This window comes from Ipomoea nil, unplaced genomic scaffold, assembly GCF_001879475.1.
Source record: "Ipomoea nil cultivar Tokyo-kokei standard unplaced genomic scaffold, Asagao_1.1 scaffold0188, whole genome shotgun sequence".
NCBI classification, from domain to species: Eukaryota; Viridiplantae; Streptophyta; class Magnoliopsida; order Solanales; family Convolvulaceae; genus Ipomoea; species Ipomoea nil.
The window spans coordinates 3,316,192-3,336,345 of record NW_017616616.1 but is presented as its reverse complement, the minus strand read 5'-3'; the positions used below and the strand labels follow the sequence as shown (position 1 = coordinate 3,336,345).

The 20,154-nt window shown below is 33.6% G+C and overlaps 3 protein-coding genes across 5 annotated transcripts; 2 read left to right on the top strand and 1 right to left on the bottom strand.

Moving 5' to 3' along the window:
• The first annotated feature begins 1,804 nt into the window (after positions 1–1,804).
• Positions 1,805–6,250, top strand: LOC109183481 (protein NRT1/ PTR FAMILY 7.3-like). 2 transcript variants are annotated; one of them, XM_019333587.1, is made up of 5 exons: positions 1,805–2,062; positions 4,099–4,213; positions 4,341–4,558; positions 4,630–5,186; positions 5,293–6,250. In XM_019333587.1, exons 1-5 carry the CDS (start codon positions 1,973–1,975, stop codon positions 6,155–6,157), a joined length of 1,845 nt encoding a protein of 614 aa, XP_019189132.1. In that variant the 5' UTR covers positions 1,805–1,972; the 3' UTR covers positions 6,158–6,250. The 2 variants fall into 2 exon arrangements, with proteins under 2 accessions (XP_019189132.1, XP_019189135.1); XM_019333590.1 differs by lacking the exon at positions 1,805–2,062 and adding an exon at positions 3,683–3,827.
• LOC109183549 (arginase 1, mitochondrial-like) lies at positions 6,148–9,426 on the bottom strand. 2 transcript variants are annotated; one of them, XM_019333656.1, is made up of 7 exons: positions 9,325–9,426; positions 8,369–8,520; positions 7,913–8,072; positions 7,639–7,772; positions 7,126–7,335; positions 6,894–7,004; positions 6,148–6,569 (listed from the first exon to the last, which is right to left on the bottom strand). In XM_019333656.1, exons 2-7 carry the CDS (start codon positions 8,507–8,509, stop codon positions 6,309–6,311), a joined length of 1,017 nt encoding a protein of 338 aa, XP_019189201.1. In that variant the 5' UTR covers positions 8,510–8,520; positions 9,325–9,426; the 3' UTR covers positions 6,148–6,308. The 2 variants fall into 2 exon arrangements, with proteins under 2 accessions (XP_019189201.1, XP_019189206.1); XM_019333661.1 differs by lacking the exon at positions 9,325–9,426 and adding an exon at positions 8,968–9,217.
• A 7,678-nt stretch (positions 9,427–17,104) lies between these two features.
• LOC109183609 (21 kDa protein-like) lies at positions 17,105–17,931 on the top strand. Its single transcript, XM_019333681.1, has one exon. The coding sequence runs from the start codon at positions 17,166–17,168 to the stop codon at positions 17,790–17,792; it is 627 nt and encodes a 208-aa protein (XP_019189226.1). The 5' UTR covers positions 17,105–17,165; the 3' UTR covers positions 17,793–17,931.
• Positions 17,932–20,154: the final 2,223 nt, after the last annotated feature.

Here is a 20,154-nt window from a genome sequence, read left to right as displayed (position 1 = left end):
TATGTAGAGGTAAATAGCATTTTTCATTAAACAATTTACATCAACTAATGCAGTAAGCTAAGCCATTAATCAATAGGAGGTACATTTTGTGTGACTTTACACACTCTTTTTGATTACAATACTAAATATTTATTGAGTATTAAATATTGAAAAGGCATTAATAACATTTAAATTATGAAATTGAACATAGATAAATTTTCGTTTATATATACTCCATCTTTATGTAATATTTATAATTTTTTAATTGGTCATTCCTATGGGGTGACAATTATATTATCGCTACATTTTATATGCTTCCTTGAATTGTCTAATTTAAAAAATAAAAATAAAAATTGACTAAATGTTGAGTTAATTTATTAAGAGTAAAAATCAAGAATTTTCAAACCCAATAGTTTGAAACAACTAGTATACGTATTTCTAATGTAAAAGCTACATATGTATAATTTGGGCAATTTTAACTACTTTCATAATATTTAAGTTGTTATACCGTGGACCAGAGTCCACATTGCAAGGTGAACTCGTGTTCAAAATACACAATTTACATACTGAATGTTCACAATTTACATACTAAATATTTTTAATTTACCTTTTACAAAATTGTGAACATTGAGTACGTAAGTGAGTATTTTGGCCCCGGGTACAAGGTGGACCCGGGCCCACAAAATAATTTGTCATAATCTTTATTGCCAAATTATTTTATATTTGGTAATGTCAACAATTTTTGTATTCTTCTATTTGAACAATGAATATCAATTTTTATACATATTTCATTAAAAATATAAAAAAGACAACATAATATGATGAAACTTTAATTTATAGTTATTAATTTGTAATCCATAAACTAAAACAAACAAATAATAATAGAGTACAAATATTTACTTCTTACAACTAAATTAAAATTCTAAATTAAATTTTCAATTAATTGACGTGTCATCACGGTTGAGTGAAATTAATCAAATCGGATTATTATTCAATTAAGTATAGAAATTTATGTTTAAATTTAAGTATGTGGTAGCTAGGTGCAGGTAGCAACACTATGGGAGAGATGTCCTATCTCATAAGATGTTGTGCAAATTATATTGTGAACCATGGTCCACAATATAAGGTGATAACTAATACTCCACACATGTTTATTCTTTGTATACTAAAAAATTATTTTTTTAATCTATTAAACGTTCATTTTTAAATAAAACACTAAAATAAACTTTCAAAAAATATATTTTAATACACTAAAAATGAATATTCAGTACATTAAAAATGAACATGTATGCCAGTGGTCTATATTGCAACGTAGACTATCCACAAAATAATAATATGAGACATTGGTAGTCGTGCAGAATGAAAATAAGTACCGATAAACTTTTAGAAAATACATATAATTTAAAATGAAATATTGGTAATATATAAATGTATTAGATTATTGTGAATTTGTGGGGTCGTATCGAGTTTAAGTCTCGGGGCCAGGGATTTGGTTTTTGAGGGTATGGATATTGTGGGGGAAGCAAATAAAATTGATACCTTTTTTTTTTTTTTTTTTTTTTTGAAAGAGGTAGATTTTTTTTTTTCTTCGTTCATATTACAATTGAATTCTAGTACATGTACTCTCAAATCTTACTCTCTCAACTTTAATTTTTGATGTGGCGGGCATTGATATGTTATTTTTTTCATGTGGACCCTGTAAAAGTGACTATATTAAAATTTTAAATGAGTAAAAGTAGAGAGTAGAGAATGGGATTACGTATTTTCATTATAATTATGGGAGCTAATTAACTGCATGACACCCACGTAGCATCATCAACAACATTAATCTTATCAATTCTCAATTCTCATTCCTTGCAATATAATCTCCCCTTTCACTCTCCTTATTACTCCCCACTCTCTTCTTCTCCCTCTCCGTTCCTACCACATTTCTCTTCTCTCTCATCTCTTCCCTCTTATTTTTCTTCATATTTCTTAACTGATCGAACCAGTCATGGACATTGAGCAAACGGAAGCTCCTCCTTCCATGGCCGCCGCAGACCAATCTGCAGCCGCATCTTCTACAAACTTCATTGAGTCTGAGGTACATAAAACCATTTTCTTAAAAGCCCAAAACTTTTTTGTTTTGTTTTAAATTGGTTTTTCCAGATTTAGTATTAAAAAACCTGCATGCCTGGAGAAAGCGGCCGGTCGTCCATTTATCTGGCCGGCCCTACGCCTTTAAGGAAGAAAGATATTAAAAAAAAAAAAATCACATCAACCTTAATCTCTTGGAATTATACTGTTCTTTGTGGTGGTGTTGTTTTCTTTAATCTTTAACCTTTTACTCCATGTATCATAACCTCGTTTGTGCTGCGCTAACATGGGAGCAATCATATTTGATAGTGCCAAAAAACATCCTTGCTATTTGACCAAACCAACCTAATCTCTGATATCACTTTGATCGTGGTATTCATTTTCATATATAAATACCTCTAGAGGTCAAATAAGTCCGCAATTTTAACTCATGTGCATGCAACAACTGAACAACATTCTTCGAGAAAAATTGTTCAAATGAGATTCAATTGACACTAGACTGTATTAGTTGTTTTGATTCAACCGAGACTCAACTAGATTAGAGAGGAGGATTGCCTGAATAGGATCTGGTTGAGACTCACGAAAAGATTGTCCATATAGAATTTGATCGAAATCGACTAGTTTACTCCCATCAAAAAGTAAAACGAGTAAATAACGTTAAAGTAGTGTTTTATGAAAAGATTGTGAAGTAAGTAGTCTCAACTACTAACAACAAACTTTAATATATATATATATATATATATATATATATATATATATATATTATGTTTGAGCAATAATATCTCATGGCGTTATAAAATTTCTGGAATATAATATTTTAACCTTGGATGTTCGAAGCCGTGCTTAACGAATAATTGTGTGGGATGAGATGCGTGGTTAGAAGAAATATATAGAAATGTATATATATGTACAGATGTTAGGTTGCTCAGCCGAAAGGTGCGGGGTGGGAGTGAAATAGATTAGCTTTGGAATGCCATTCCGGCCGAATTATTGTGTTTTTTCCACGAACAAATAATTGCCTGTCCTATGATTATGTTGTGTTCAAATTCTAGCAGCCCCCATCCAGTATATTTTGATGTTCCCCTAGTGAATAATAATTTATTATTTTTTTGAGTCACGAGAAAAATTCGCAGCCACTACCTGAAAGTGCATGGGTAAATCCCGTCTTATGGCCCTAATAGGTAAAGGACTACAAGAAGGTAAATCAGTCTAAGTTGCCTATAACCGACCACTCTCACCAAGAGTCGAACTTGTAACCATGCAGTTATCAAGCTAATAGTCTAGCTAACTTGGTTAGGATTGTCCCTTATTATCATCATCATTATTATTATTATTATTATTATTATTATTATTATTATTATTATAACCAACATGGTTGGTGTGGTGGTTCAGCACCTCATCCCTTAAGCATGAGGTTGGGTCATTTGGCCAGTCTCCTACCACTTAGTGTGCTGACAATAGAGACGGGGGATTAATCTTCTGACTATCGGCTAGAAGGATACCTTTGAGCAGCCAAAAAAAAAAAAATTATTAATATTATTATATGTAATCCTTTTAATCAACATTTGATTACAACCTAGACTAGCCCCAAAGTGGAGTGTCATGGTCTTGAGGTGATGATTACTTTGCTATTTAACTAACACTGTAAGTCTGTAATTGTCACCTCAACCAGTCAAAACTTCTCTTCTTGATCATCATCTAGTGATTAAGATATGTCTATCAGATCAGAAGTGATAGATATGGAGTGTGATGGTTTTAAGGTTGCTGGACTTGTAAGTTCTTGAACCCCATCCACCCCCCCCCCCCCCCCCCCCCCCTCCTCCCTCTTTGTAGTGGGAATATAGAGTTTGTTGGGGAAATATGCATTAATGCTCACAGCATTGAATGTTTTGAGTGAATTCCTACAAGAAATGTAAAAGATGATTCCATGAATTCAGTAGGTTGTTAGTTAGCATATAGTTTATCCCGTGCACACCCTGAGTATCTGTTTAAAAACGTCACCGAGGAAACGTTGATGTGTTTAACCTCTGAATGTATATGCAGGATGGGAAACTGAGACTATTGGATTCTTACACCAGAGATGGATCGACAGATAGGCATGGAAAACCCGCGCTGAAGAGGAAAACTGGAGGATGGAAATCGGGAATACTCCTGTTAGGTAAGTCGAATCAGTAACATTTCAAGAATGAATCTTTAAAAGCCATATTTGATGCTCTGAATATGCAGAATATGTTTAAAAACGTTAGCGATAACCTGGGTTATATCTTGTTTGGTTGAATATGCAGTGAGTGAAGGATTGGCAGCGCTTGCCTTCACGGGAGTGGAAGTAAACATGGTCCTCTTCTCCAAGTCGGTCATGAGAAAATCAAACGCGGATGCTGCAAACTTGTTCAGCAGGTGGATGGGAACGCTTTACATTTTCGCGCTCTTCGGGGCTTTCCTCAGTGACTCCTACATGGGAAGATACCTCACCATCATCATCTTCCTCGCTGTCATGAACTTTGTAAGTGAAACCCGCCTTTCTGAAACCTTGAATTCTTCGAACAAAGCTTCTGAAGTTGATTGGTTTTGCAGGGATTGGTGGCGTTGTCACTGTTAACTCACATGTTCATGCTTGAACCCGAGGGGTGTGGGAGGATAGGAGAAGTGTGCAATTCACAGTCGAGGATCGAAGTTGCAATGTACTATGTATCTATATATTTACTAGCTATAGGGAGCGGGTCGATAGAACCTGTACTGGCAACCTTAGGAGCAGATCAATTCGATGAAGAAGATCCCGAGGAGAGCAAATCAAAGACCAAATTCTTCAGCTACTTTTATGTTGCATTGAACCTTGGATCCTTAGTTGCAGAGACGGTCTTGGTGTATATTGAGAATCTCGGGAAATGGGTACTCGCGTTTTGGATATCTACCTCGTGTGGCTTTGTCTCGTTGAGCTTGCTGATAGCTGGAGCTTATAGATACCGTCATATTAGACCTTTCAATAACCCGGTATGTAGGCTCTGTCAGGTGATTGTGGCTTCCCTGAGAAAACTGAAGCTTCAAGTCCCCTTACATGGAGAAGGATTGTATGAAGTTCATGGAAGAGCAGAGAAATGCAACAGAAGAATCTCACATACAGATGGTTTCGAGTAAGTCCGTTTTCTCGATTCATTTGACCAACATAATCTGTCATCTTTTTTTTTTTTTGGTCAGACCAGGCCACTCACGCTAACCAAGCTGGTTTAATCTGTTCAGGTTTCTTGACCGAGCTGCTATCGTGGTCTCATCAGACATGACATTATTGCCCGACAAAACCCGAGTTCCAAATCCCTGGAGACTATGCACCGTCACCCAAGTCGAGGAAGTCAAGTGTGTTTTAAGGCTTCTCCCAATATGGGTCTGCACCATATTATCATCCATAATGTTTGTGCAGGTTCTTTCTCTCTTCGTCGAGCAAGGGGCGGCGATGAACACGAAGATCGCCGACTTTGACATGCCGCCCGCCAGCATGACCTCGTTCGACATCATAAGCACATCCACCTTCATCATCTGCTACGAGAACATCATACTCCCCGTATATGTCAAGCTGATGAAGAGGAAACCGAAGCCCCCCAGCGAGCTGCAGAGGATAGGGATCGGGCTCGTGATTTCGATAGTCGCCATGGTGATAGCGGGCCTGGTCGAGCAACACAGACAGAGATATGCAAACAGGAAACAAGAAACGAGTTCTCTCAGCATTTTCTGGCAAACGCCTCAGTACGTGCTAGTAGGAGTAGCAGAAGCATTTATATATGTAGCTCAATGGGAGTTCTTTGCATCACAAATACCTGATAGTCTGAAGAGCATGGGGCTCGGTTTATCCATGTCCTCGTCGGCCTTGGGCAGTTACCTATGCAGCATTATACTCAGCGTCGTGATGAAGATCACCACGAAGAACGGAAACCCGGGCTGGGTGCCACCAAATTTGAACGACGGCCACCTGGACAGATTTTTCTTCCTGTCTGCCGCCATAGTTGCAGTAGATCTCGTGCTGTTCATAATCTGCGCAAAAAGGTATAAAGCCATAGTGCTAGAAAAACGAGAGGAAATAGACGAGGAGGGAACAACGCCTTTGAGTTGAAAAAGCATTGTAATTCATCATTCCCTATAGGGCCAAAAACATACAAAATCCAAATGTAGCATGAAACATTGAAACTGACAGGCTATTTTGAAATGAAAAAGGCATTACTTGACTAAATACATATTCGGTACCAAGACTCGATCGTTACTTATCACTTGGATATCTTAGCAGCTAATTCTCTCACTAGCTTTGCAGCAACCATTGCAGTCATCCCATCAACAGTATCGCGCTGTGGGTTGAATTCAACCACATCAGCCCCCACGATGTCGCCTTTAAGGTTGTGGAGTATGTTGAGGGCATCCCGGAAAGACAGACCTCCCGGCTCGATGTGAGATACTCCCGGAGCAAATGCAGGATCTAGCGAGTCTAAATCCACAGAAATATACACACCCTTTACGCCCTCGCCTAGTTTCTGGACACAACAGAAAACATAAACTGTTACTGTTAAGAGTCCCACATCTATAAAATAAGAGAGAACATATGGGTTTATAAGGTCATGGGTTAGACTAGCTAATTGGTTTGATTTAATATTTTAGTGTGGTTTAGCCCATGTGCATTATAGCCCAGTTGAGTGACCATGGCCCAATCTTTTATCATTCAAACTGGAGGAACCGATAATTTATCACCGAGTACTTCATAATAAGTGCTTTTTTTTTTTTTTCCTGAAATGAGAAATCTTGGCATGAAGATAAGTTCATATCATGACCAAGAGAGGTGGAGAGGATTGAAGACAAACCAGATTTTCCAGATATTCGCGATCTCTGGAAAACGTTCTCATTTCATATTGCTCGACGCCAAATTTCTTTCCTTGTTCACGGCCTTCCTTTGAGATTGATCTAATTCCAACCTGCGTAACAAGAATAGGAAGTTAAGACACCATATCACATGTGCTATGGAGTATTCGTTTAGCTGCTACATCCTTTGAGAATGTCGTAAGGTTACAAATAATGCAATTAAGAAATTATTACTTGTAGGAGTCGCCTAGCGTAGCCACCTTCCATAATCCGAGCAAAACTAGATGCATGTGAGTATCTGTTTCCTTCGAACGAATGGTAGATATCAGGGTGAGCATCGAGGTGAAGGATATCAACTTGTCCTCCAAGCTTCTCAGACACGGCTCTGACAACAGGATACGATATGGAGTGATCACCCCCCAACACTAATGGGCGCAGTGGACTCTGGGGAGCAAAACAAAGGCAAAGCCATAGAAAAAGATTACAAATTAACGAATAAAGGTTTAAACATGCTTTTTTGCCAGCCAGCAAAATAAATATGATTCTTCCAATTCAGACATGTACAAAAAGTAGTGTTGCAAAAATCGCGCCCGCCTAGGCGTTCCAGGCGCCCTAGGCGGTCCCCAGGCACCTAGAGGGTAGGCGCCCGCCTAGGCGGTCCCTAGGCTCCTAGAGGATAGGCGCCCGCCTAGGCGGTTCCCAGGCGCCTAGCGATTTTTTCAACATTGACAAAAAGAGACATCTCACCTCTTCCATCACTAGCTTGACAGATTCACTAATAATATCCATTAGTGCATCATCATTTATGCCACAATCCCGTAACTCTTGTATTGGCACATCCCCAACATCAGTCAAGACACGTGGATCGCTCAAGTCTTTGCCTGCATGATTCCAGAAACTCAATACAACAGAACTTAAAGAGTTCAAATATTTCGAGCTAAAACCAGTCACGGTGCATGTCTATAGGCCCAAGTCGACAATAATAGAACCCAATTGGTAAGAAGCATAAAACTGCGTTCACCTTCTTCAGTTGTAGAGTTTGTGCTGCCACACCATATAGCCTCTCGAATTCGAGGAGGAGCAAATGCGGGGCCCTGGAGAAATGAGGAGTTATGCCCCAGAGGAACTCCAAGAAGAGATGATGATGCTACAACACCCCCAAGAGCACGGAGAAGTTCTCCCTACAAAGCAACAAAAAAAAAAAAAAAAATGCAATTAATTACGAACCTGTCATTGTATAATACTCCCGTGTATTTCATGAGAATATTCTATGGAAAAAAAAAAACCAATAATGCCAATAATTTGTTTTCCAATGTTAACTGGTAATGAAGGGGGATATGTTAATATACCATTTTCTATTGTTTCAAATAATCATTTAACTGAAAAAATCAGGGTTACGAAGCAAAACTCAAGCTAGCAGACAACTTGAACAGCAATTTCTCAAGGTTATCAAAACAATATTAGATACCACACGTGCCTTTAGCTTAGCCCTCTCCTGGATAAGTGTAAGAGATGCCTCAATAACACGTTTTTGCCCCTTCTCTATCAAGTCTCTTGGTATATTTTCAGCATTCAATTTGTGCAAATAATGGAATCCCATTCTTCTGATGTTGTTCATGTTTGCAAACCCTACAACAAAAGCCTAGACCTTTAGAACTATGAAAGTGATCGAAACAACTATCACAAAAGAAGTCAACTTGAAAGTAGAAAATTTCATATTACTCGAATAGTCATATGATTATACATCCAACTAGGTACCATGTAAGCAACACAAATTTGAACTGAGGCACACAAACTATTCCTACCACTTTGAACTCTCTATAAAACTTGCGAAAATATGATACTTTTTGTTCTATAAGAATAGAGGAAAAACAACATATGCCAACTTTTCTATGAAACATTTCCAAATAAAACTTTCTTTCCACACTGGAAATTGAGAAACTTGCCCAACAACAGTTGAAGATTCTGCATTCAAAAACTCAAAAGACTAGCAGAAAAGCTCTAAACAGGAACATATAATCCAGAGAATTCAAAACACCATTACATTCAAAATGGCCATTATTAAAATTCACAAACCTTGCTAAGCTTACATGAAGAACCACTAATAGAACAATTCAAAGTCAGGCTCTTTATATTCGTCCTAAATTTCATCTCAGACCCTTTTATCACAGCAATCAACCAAGAAAAAAAATACAAATTTCTCCTCAATCTTTCTTCTATACTCCTCCACAGTTCCTAAAAAGCTCAAAACTATTAACTATCTGAAACCCAACAGCGGCTACAGAAAACGAAGCACGATTTTTTTTCTAGCAGTTGGGTAAACATAAATGTTCAGATTAACATTTAGAAACTAAAAGATACTCCGTAAAGCTCAAAACTTTTCGTGAAAAAACCCCAAGAATCGAACAAGAATGCCGTGATCACGTGACGTACCTGTGAATACAGAGCACTGAGAAGGAGTGTAGGCTTGCAGCGAGGTGGACGAAGAGAAAATGGGTACAGCGCTCTAACAATTAACAAATAATAAGAAAATATGGTTAAGTAACTGATTAGGATAAAACATTCCCAATAGACATATCTGATGGGATAGCTATTGCCTCAATTGAATTGAGGCAACAGCTCTTTGGGAAGAGAGCTATTGCCTCAATTCAATTACCTTATTAGATAATCCCAACGGGTTTTTTATCAATTTTTTTTGAAAAATACTACATGCACTCCCATTTATTACTCTCAACTTATACTTCCTTCTTGATGTAGACACATTTTTTGAGACCCACATAATGAAAATAGTCAATTTTTATTTGCTATGAAGTACAAGTGAAGGAGTAAAATTTGAAGGAGTAGAATTTGAAAGTACATGTAGTAAAACTCTTTTTTGTGAATCCCGATATCCACATCAACATTCAGTCATCAATCTCATCTCATCTCAAAATTCAAAAATCATTATCCATAATAGTTTAAACATTTTTCAAATATTTTCTGGACTTACCAATTTACAAAAATTATTTTATAATTATTTATTTATTTATTATTATTCTAAAAATTATAATTGTAAGTATAATTATTACTATTTATATTTAAATTAAAAATAATATGTTATTAAAATTATATATTTATATATTATATTAAAAACTACATAATTTTTAAAATAAATTTAATAAAACAAAAATTTAAAAAAAAAAAATTGGTTGTTGCATAAGCAACAACCATTTTTAAAATAAAAATAAATTTAAAATCATAAAAATTTAGAGTGGTCGCCTATGACCATCCATTTGGATGGATAACCGGGATACCATCACACTATATGGTAGTTGACACGGAGAAGATAACCTAATAAGGAAATAATGATCAATGGCTTAGACACATATTACCCAATAGTTATACAATGGACGGCAAATTATGCTGTGCAAAAACGACGTCGTTTTATTAAAAACGCGCGTCTCTTCTTAAAAAAAAATCAGGTTTGATTCCCAGCAACAACATATGAACTAAAATTTCAGAATCGATGAACTATAATTCCAGAATCTATGAACTATAATTCCAGAATCTAATCTATGAACTAAAAATTTCAGAATGAATGAACTAAAATTCCATAATCTATGAACTAAAATTCCATAATCTATGAACTAAAATTTCAGAATCAATGAACTACAATTCCAGAATCGATGAACTATAATTCCAGAATCAATGAACTAAAATTTCATAATCTATGAACTAAAATTCCAGAATGAATGAACAACATAATACTGTTGCTGGGAATCGAACCTGGATTTTTTTTAAGGGGAGACGCGCGTTTTTAATAAAACGACGTCGTTTTTGCATCTGTATGCACCATGCATGGTGCATATTAGATGCACAGCATAACTATCCACAATGGACCCGTGTCCACCTGGCAAGGTGGACCCGGGCCACATAATAATTTGCCCATGTTGCCTAGGCAAACACTAACACTATAGCACATTCTTTAATTTTATTGCTTAACTAGGATTAGAATACAATATTTTATTTGTAAATAAACATTGATATCTCCCTCATATAAAAGGGGGATCAATTTTGAGAATAGTGTGACATGAATTGGTTGAATTGTAATGTTTTTCTTCCCGTTGTGAGCGCCAAGTATTCAACAATCTTGATCATCATCTTTATTGTTTTATTTACTTATCATTTTCTCGATTATCCTTTTTTTCTTATATATCTATATATATCTAGGGCCTAATATTCTTCCCCTAACCTTGGACACCCTGGTCCAAGATTCAACAACACCATCAAATAAATATTAATAAGTAATTTTAAAATGAGATTGCATTATATCATTTGATATTCAAAGACTAAAAGTATAATTATTTATTTATTTTTATTTTATATTCTCTTGGATCCCGTATCCCATCATTCCCATGCAAACTCATTGGTCCATGTCCGTATGCCATATATTAGTCGTTCGTTTAGTTTGGGCTTCTCCAAATTGGGTACATTCTGAATCCATAATGTTCAAATGGACTATGTACCAATTTGTCGGACGGTTCTAGAAAATCATAATCGAATTTATGGTTGGGGTTTGATTTGAAACATCAATACATGTCAATAACAAATTAAAGAATTCAAGGGCAACATATATCCTCTCACACACACAATGTTTTATTATTTTTTTTGGTTGGAGTTGGGGGAGAGGGATTGAACGGGGACAAATAATATCGTGGCCTAGACTAAAAAGGTGTTTGTAAGCGAGTCCATCCCTTTCCCTGAGCAGTCGTTACTCGTTATATCGTGGACCATAGTCAAAAAACGGCGATGTTTTCTTAAATAAAGAAACAATTGTCGTTACTTCTTAACAGAGCTCGTATTTTGGTGTGTTAGTTACAAAATAAAATATAGTGTGTCTAAAATGAAACTGTAGTTGTGTTGAAATGAAACTGCAGTGTATATAAAATGAAACTGAATAACAATTTAACATATTTAAGTGTAGATTGTCCAATGAAACTGTAGTTGTGTTGAAATGAAACTGCAATGTATATAAAATGAAACTGAATAACAATTTCACATATTTGAGTGTATATTGTCCAATGAAACTGTAGTTATATCGAAATGATATTGTAGTTATGTTGTAATGAAACTATAGTGTATATAAAATGAAATTGAATAACAGTTTCACATATTTTAGTGTATAATGTCGAATGAAATTGTAGTTATATCGAAATGAAACTATAATTGTGTTGAAATGAAAATGTAGTATATATAAAATGAAACTGAAATAACAGTTTCATATATTTAAGTATATATTGTCCAATGAAAGTGTAGTTATATTGAAATGATACTATAGTTGTGTTGTAATGAAACTATAGTGTATATAAAATGAAACTGAATAACAGTTTCACATATTTGAGTGTATAATGTCGAATGAAACTATAGTTATATTGAAATGAAACTATAATTGTGTTGAAATGAAACTGAATATGTTATACAAACAGAGCTACTTTATGCCGAACAGGTGTCGTTTCTTTTCATTAAAATAAACGGCACCGTTTTGGACCATGGTCCACGGTATAATTTGCCTTCCCATGAGTCTATGTGGGCAGGTCTTGTTTATTAAAAGTTAGAGATTAGTGGTATAGATATATATATTTTATTTTTTGTTTAGTGAAGTGCGTAGTTGCAGGAAAAATTTAGATCATTGATCTTTAACTTTTAATGGATCAGATCTGTACACACGATATCATGAGAAAGGGTGGACTCATTTGATCATGAGTCTATATATATATATATATATATATATATATATATATATATATATATATATATATATATATATATATATATATATATATATCTAAAAACATAATAAGTGTCAATACAAGTTATGTCCTTGATTTTTGTCCCTTTTTTATATGCTAATAAATATATACATCTTGCTTTAATTGTTGTACATTTGATTTGTATTGGACAAAATTACCCTTACACCGTTATAACACCTTTAGTATTTAATATGTCCACCAATCTTACCATACACCTACATCTATCATATCTTTTTCCTATTTTTAGTTATCATTTTATTAAAATTATCATATAACAATTAACTTAATTATAAATTATATTTTAATTAAATATTTATATGAATATTAAATTTTAATTATAAATAATATGTATATATATTATTTGTGTATACATATCAATATATCATATATGTGGGTGTTAGCTTAGTATTATTTGTAAATTATTATAATATATATATATATATATATATATATATATATATATATATATATATATATATATATATTGTTTGGATCACTTTAAGGAATTGTGAAACATAATTTTAACTAATTTTTTAAATTTTGTTACTTAACAATATTTTAATATTGGGCATAAGTTTTCGCGCATCGCGCGTACAAAATGCTAGTGTATATATATATATATATATATATATATATATATATATATATATATATATAGAGAGAGAGAGAGAGAGAGAGAGAGAGAGAGAGAGAGAGAATTAATTGAAATAGCTAGGTAGGCAGCCCATTGACCCGCATATGATGTGCTACGCTTGGATCATGATACTCAAATCTTGAGTAATGTATATATAAATACAAATATTTATTTATTTATTGAGACACACACATGTACTAGAGAATTGTTGGTCGGTTTAAGAAAACCTACCTTGGTTCTTCCTAAATCAACATATCATGTGTTTATTTTTTATATTGTTATTACTAATTTGTTAATTTTAAATTTAAATTGAGAATATATAGACATGGCTTGGTTGAGCTAGGGTTGTGCATGACCGAAATGAATGAGTGATTTGAAATATATAAAAGGGACCGATTTAACCACCAAAAGCAAGGATGTGGGACAAAAATGAATTCAAGGGATTTTTGATTGATTTTATTGGATATAATTTGATGGGGGTATATATTAGTTAAAGGTTAGTGAATCGTATGGTTTATTGCTGATACGGGATAATTAATATTAAATACATCATATTACATCTCAAATATGCAATTTTGTCAATAATTTTATAGTTTAATGACATGCATAAACATGAGACACCATATATATAAAAGAGATTTTGGAATTGATTCTCATCTAAAATATGTTTTAAAAAAAATTAAGCATGAAGTCAAAAGTTGTAACTCATTTATATAAAATGTATATACGTTATGGAATTTTGTTAATGATTTTATAATTTAGTAATATAAACACGAGACACTATATATATATATATATATATATATATATATATATATATAATAGATTTACACCCAGGACAGTGATATAGTGGTTGAGTTGTACTTGAAACATTATTCTAGTGGTAAGGTGTAGTCTGGAGAGCTCCACCAATTGAGTCTAAAGTTGGGGTTAGGCTCATTGTGCATGCATAGAATGATACAGTTTGGTCTATACTTTGGTGTGAGACTTGAAGCAGTCCAATATATAATTCGACTATATCAAGAAACTTGAGTTATACAACCAAAAAAAAAAAAAAAAAAAGAAAGTGATTATAAGTACAATGTGATAAGTTTGGATCTATTTATATATATTAATAATGCTATGGAATGTGAATGCAAATATAAAAATACGACTCTAATTTTATAATTTGTAATTCTGTACTAATATCTTAATACATTTTTTTGGTGATTACAATTTAACATATTTATAATACGAAAGGGTAACAGTGATACCATCAAACCACAAGTACAGTTACTTGGTAAATTTTAGGGTGTGTTTGGTTCGTACATGGTAATCGAAATTGGAATGAGTATCAATTAAATACTTGGTAATGATAATGAGTTTTGGTGAAAGTGTTTAACATGTTTAGTAGTAGGGTGGAATAGGAATGGTTACTAATAATAATGCTTGAGAATAAACAAGGGAATGAAACCTTTATTTTATTTGAGTATGAGTTTTTCAATTGATGAGGTATTCGAAACCCATAATAGTGTTCTAAAAACTTATCAACCAAATAATAATAATCACTTTCATACTCATTCCCATGGGCAAAACCCATCAACCAAACACACCCTTAATACTTTAAATTATTTTTTCATGATGAGAATGTAGAGGCAAGCAATCTCGATTTGATCCTCGACCGATGGAGAGACAACTTGTCGCAGGTGCCTGCTAAGCAGCAGCTGGTCAAATCATATCGTTGGCATTACTCATCAGACAACCTAATCACTACTTAACTACTTTAATTTGTTTAAACTCCATATATAAATCCATTATATTAAATTGTTATTTATAAAAATGACTATTTAATGACATGTGCTTAGCTTTTGGAAGTTTTATTTTCCCACGAGTAATCTTGCTTAGCTTGTATTGGCAAGATATGATTTGTAACACCAAACAAGACAATATGTTTACATTTTTTTTTAGAAAACAAAAACGAGAAATATATTAAGAACGATCAGAGTCTAGTACATGAGCGATAAACGGAAAAGGGACTGTGAAACAGTCCATACAATATGACATAGAAAGGGCATTTCTAACTAAAACGTGAGCTACTCTATTCGCAAATCATTTAACAAACGCAAAGTTGAGATTAAAAAAATCTATAGCTAACTCCTTAATGTCGTTTTAAATATGAAATCTGTTATTTTTATTATCGTGAGACAAGTTTTACTATATGATGAGACGGATTATGCTTGTAGATGATTCATATATATAAGCAAATTACAAATGAAAGAAGTGAGGTTCACAAACTACAACCCATGGATACACTGGCCCAACCGCTATAACAAGTGCATGGCCCACTTGATAAATATAACAGAGGTGTTTGGTAGATAGTTGTTAGCTGATTGGATTAGTGGTTTGGCTCATTAGTTGATTGTAGAAAAATATTTGGTAAATTAGATGCTAGTTGATAGTTGATTACATGCAAAATGACTTTTTTAAAAAGATGATCGAAAAAGTTGCTTTGAACAGTTTTTTGAATTTTAACATTTTAGAACAATAAGTTGTTACAAAAAAAAAATATATATATATATTAATCAAACACTCATATTAATTGTTTAACTAAATCAAACAGCTAATAGTGGTCAAATAAGCCAAAATTAATTGATAAGTTAACTATGTTACCAAGCAGGACCAACTTCATGCAAAAGCAATTATACCACTGTCAAACTCCCTCATAGGACTAATACAATCCACGCACCACCATTAATCCCTTGTACGTGAGATCAATTTCAGATAGCTCAATATTTAGCTAGTTAACTTAACACTTTAATTGTTTGTATTTATGTAAATATGGGAATTAAAGAATAAATTGAAGTGATTAATTCAAAAGTCAAGGAAGGAGGCGTAGATTTGTTTGAATCAATTACTTGATGAGCTTTGCATCTTTACCTCCAAATCGAAGTTTTAGTATTAAAACAAATTTGAATATATGAAGATAACTTATGACCTAATTTAATATAACTATAATTAAGGTTCTTGTTTGCCAGAATCCCAACCTCACTAGTGACAACCTGGTTCCTCGAAGCTACCTGCACGTGTAGCATTTGGTGTGTATTTATCATTATTTTTTTTATGAAGAAATTCCACATTTTATTAATTATGTCATCGAGGGCCTGTACTAGATAAATTCTGTTATTATGTAATAGCTTAAGCATGTAACCTATACAAAATATATAAATCACTCTAGCTAGCTAGGAATGCTTGACAGCGAATGTGTGAGTAAAAAATTGAATTCGTGATGACGACCTTATAATAAGATAATCATACCTGTTGAACATATATAGCTATTAATGTGCAAATTCAACTATCAGCTCAGACTTTTAGTTGAGATGGAGCACATGGGGTTCGAATCTCAGCATCACCCATAAGCGACTACGTATTGCGCGCGTGCGTGTGCAATCCAATTATCAATTATCAGAGTGGGTAGATCCCGTCATTGGCCCTGTCTGCTGATCCATTGAGTCACCGTGATTTACATCCGCCCGGGGTATGAGGCACTTGAGTTGGGGATTCAACCTTTTGGAAGGAGGAGTATAAATTTGTAATTACAATTACAATTTGTATAATAAATATATTTATTATTACTACTTGATCACTTAGCTTTGATTTTATGATTTTAAAAAAATGATAACGTCTCTTTCATGAGATCGAATTCTTCTGAAATAAAATAGAACGAAGTCAAAATCTCATGCACATGAGTACATGACAACCCTTCTATATAAACTCTAACCCCTTCACATTTTCCCATCACAATCAACAAACGTTCAACAAATTAAAGGTTTCGGCTTCCGATCCGATCGCAAACACTTCGCACTCTCCATACAATGGCAAAACTTAGCTTCTCTTCCTTCCTCCTCCTCCTCCTTTCCGTCGTCGCCGTCGCCGGCGCCGCCGCACGGCCGCTTCAGAGATCGCAATACTCTCGCGGCAGAACATACGTCGAATCTCAGTGCCGCCGCACACTGTACCCGAAACTGTGCGTTTCGTGCCTCGCCGGCCACGTGAACTCCACGTCCCAATCGCCGCAGGAGCTAGCGCAGGTGGCGTTAAAGGTGAGCCTGGTTAGGGCACGCTACGCGAGCGCGTACATGGCCAAAATCAGCCGAGGTCTCAAGTCCACCGACTACCAGGCCGTGCACGACTGCATCAGCCAAATCGACGACGGCGCGTCGCAGCTCGCCAGGGCGGTGAAGGAGCTCCACCAGCTAAACTTGGACGGCGAAAACGCTTTCGTTTGGCATCAGAGCAACGTCCAGACATGGCTGAGCACAATGGAGACCAACGCCTTCGCTTGTATGGATGGGATCTCAGGGTACAGAATGGGCGGTAGGGTTAGGAGGGTTATTCAGGCGAAGGTTCTTAACGTTGCTCAGGCCACCAGTGTCGCCCTCGCCATGTTCAACCACTTCGCTGCTGCACAAAGAGCCTCCTTCTCCAAGAACAAACCCTAATTGATTAGATTTCAATTATATATTTACTTGTGTTCAATTTCATTTGGCTTTTTTTATGTTATGTATGCTTAACAAACATATGTAACGTTCAAGTATATGGAAATATGTGAATATCAAGTTTTGAATTTGTTTAATTTAATTTAATATATGGAATAATCAAACATTTATTAATATATGGAAGTGTACAACAATTAAAGTAAAATGATCATCAATTATGGTAACTCAACTGGATGAGGTTGATCCCACACTGTCGCCGGTAAAATTCAACTCCCGACAGGGTTATTATTCTGAAATTTTATTTCTGTGATTAATTGAGCTGTTCATATAGATCGAATAAGACTTATTATGTTTTTAGATACGGAATAGTTTTTAATTTACATTTTAGAAATGAACATTAATGATATTGGGTTGCTTGGTTATTGGAACTTGGAAGTCAACTGCAGCATTGCCATGCAATCACTAGGGCCACGTGATACTTAAAGGTTACAGAATGCTATGCATATCATCAATATTTTCTTTTTAAATTTTTTTATAAATCTTTGGGAGAAGATTTATAAAAATGTTTAAAAATAAAATATTTCATCCAGACTTTATAAGGCGCACTAGGGTACCAGTATTTGAAAGAATTGTAAGTTACTAGGGGGTGTATTCAATCATGACTTTCACAGAGTTTTAAAGACTTTTATGAACTTTAAAAGTTTGGAGGTATTAAATTTAAACTTTTAGAGAGTCTTTAAAAGTCATGCGGTATTCAATCAAGATTTTTAAAGAGTCTTTAAAAGTCATGTGATATTCAAAAAGTTATGAATTTTTGTACACTTTTTAATTTTAAGACTTTTGTATACTTTTCCTTCTCAAATATAAATAGTTAAATCCAATCATCAACCCCAAGATTTCAAATTTTCTTCTAACGACTTTGAATGTTTTCTCTCTCTATTTAAACTCTATTTTTTTTCTCCCTATTTAAACTCTATAAACCTATCTAAATTCAATAAAATTATTTTTTTCTTCATTATCCTATATTTTCCTCATACCAACTCTACCCATTTTCTCTCTCTTCTAAACTTTAGAATCTTCATCTAAAAATTCAAAATAATATTATTTTTACTTCATTATTGCTTGTTTATATTGATTTTTATTTTTTTTTCTATGATTTTTTTATCCCTAACTTTCTCTAATTCTCCCTAAATACATTAACAAAGCAAATTTTTTATCATCAAATTTTATAAATACTTATATATTTTTATTTTTATTCTTTTTATGTTTATATTCGTAATATATATTTTTCTTTTTTTTTTTTAACAACAGGTTACTACGAATAACGAATTACTGTTCACAACAACAATTTGGTGTTGCAAACAGTAGCACCTTGTCGTTGTTGATAGTCTCAAATTACTATTGCAAATAATAGTTCTTTGCGTGATGCCTAGCTTATAGCAAGTATAATTTTATTATATATATTATCAATATTAGATTTTTATTTTTTTTATTTTATGCAACTTGTAATTATATTTTTAAATATTTTATTTGATCAAGTCTTTTATTATAATTTTTATTGTTTAATATTGTTATGAATTTCTAATGAAATAATTTTTTTTTTTTTGTTGATGACTTGATGTTTATTACGGAGTAATAATATATATAAGTAATTAGCATATAAGTTTCAACATACTATGAATAAAAATAATAATGTTGAGAATGTTGATGTGGGTGAAGAACTATATAATAAGAAGAATTTTATGATATATTATAAATGTTTTGTAAGAAAACTGTAAATGATAAGAATCAAAATCATTGAAAGTTTGTAATGATGTATTTAATTTAGAATTTCAATGACTTTTGTAGACTTTTTAAAATAAAAAGTTGATAAAAGTCTATAAATGTCTTTTATATCGACTTTTATAAGTCTTATAAAGTTTTAAAAAGTTTTGAACGACTTTATGAAAGTCAATCAAAGTTTATTAAAATCTATCATTTAAAAAGTCTTTAAAACTTTACAAAAGTCATGATTGAATACACCCCCCTAAAGGTAGATCAAGCAATTTATCTTATATATTAGTCTACGGAACATAAATATAGTAGGGAACCCTTAAATATACTGTTCAAACTCAATAGTTATGCTGTGCAACTGTGTGCACACGGTTGCAAAACGACGTCGTTTTGATTAAAAACGTGCGTCCCTTTTTTTTTTTTTTTTTTTAAAAAAAAACCAGTTTCGATTTTCCTCAACAGCATTATTGTGGATATATAGTTATGAATTTACGGATATTTAGTTCATTCATTGTGGATATTTAGTTCATTCATTCTGAATTTTGTGTTATTCATTCACTGTGGATATATAGTTATGAATTTGTGGATATAT

Coding starts and splice junctions, on each gene's coding strand:
- LOC109183481 (XM_019333587.1), top strand. CDS start 1,973: ATGGACATTGAGCAAACGGAAGCTCCTCCTTCCATGGCCGCCGCAGAC. Junction 4,214..4,340: donor ATCGGGAATACTCCTGTTAG/GTAAGTCGAATC, acceptor TTGAATATGCAG/TGAGTGAAGGATTGGCAGCG. Junction 5,187..5,292: donor TCACATACAGATGGTTTCGA/GTAAGTCCGTTT, acceptor TAATCTGTTCAG/GTTTCTTGACCGAGCTGCTA.
- LOC109183549 (XM_019333656.1), bottom strand. CDS start 8,509: ATGAACAACATCAGAAGAATGGGATTCCATTATTTGCACAAATTGAAT. Junction 7,336..7,638: donor TCAAGCTAGTGATGGAAGAG/GTGAGATGTCTC, acceptor TTTGCTCCCCAG/AGTCCACTGCGCCCATTAGT. Junction 6,570..6,893: donor GCGAATATCTGGAAAATCTG/GTTTGTCTTCAA, acceptor TGTTGTGTCCAG/AAACTAGGCGAGGGCGTAAA.
- LOC109183609 (XM_019333681.1), top strand. CDS start 17,166: ATGGCAAAACTTAGCTTCTCTTCCTTCCTCCTCCTCCTCCTTTCCGTC.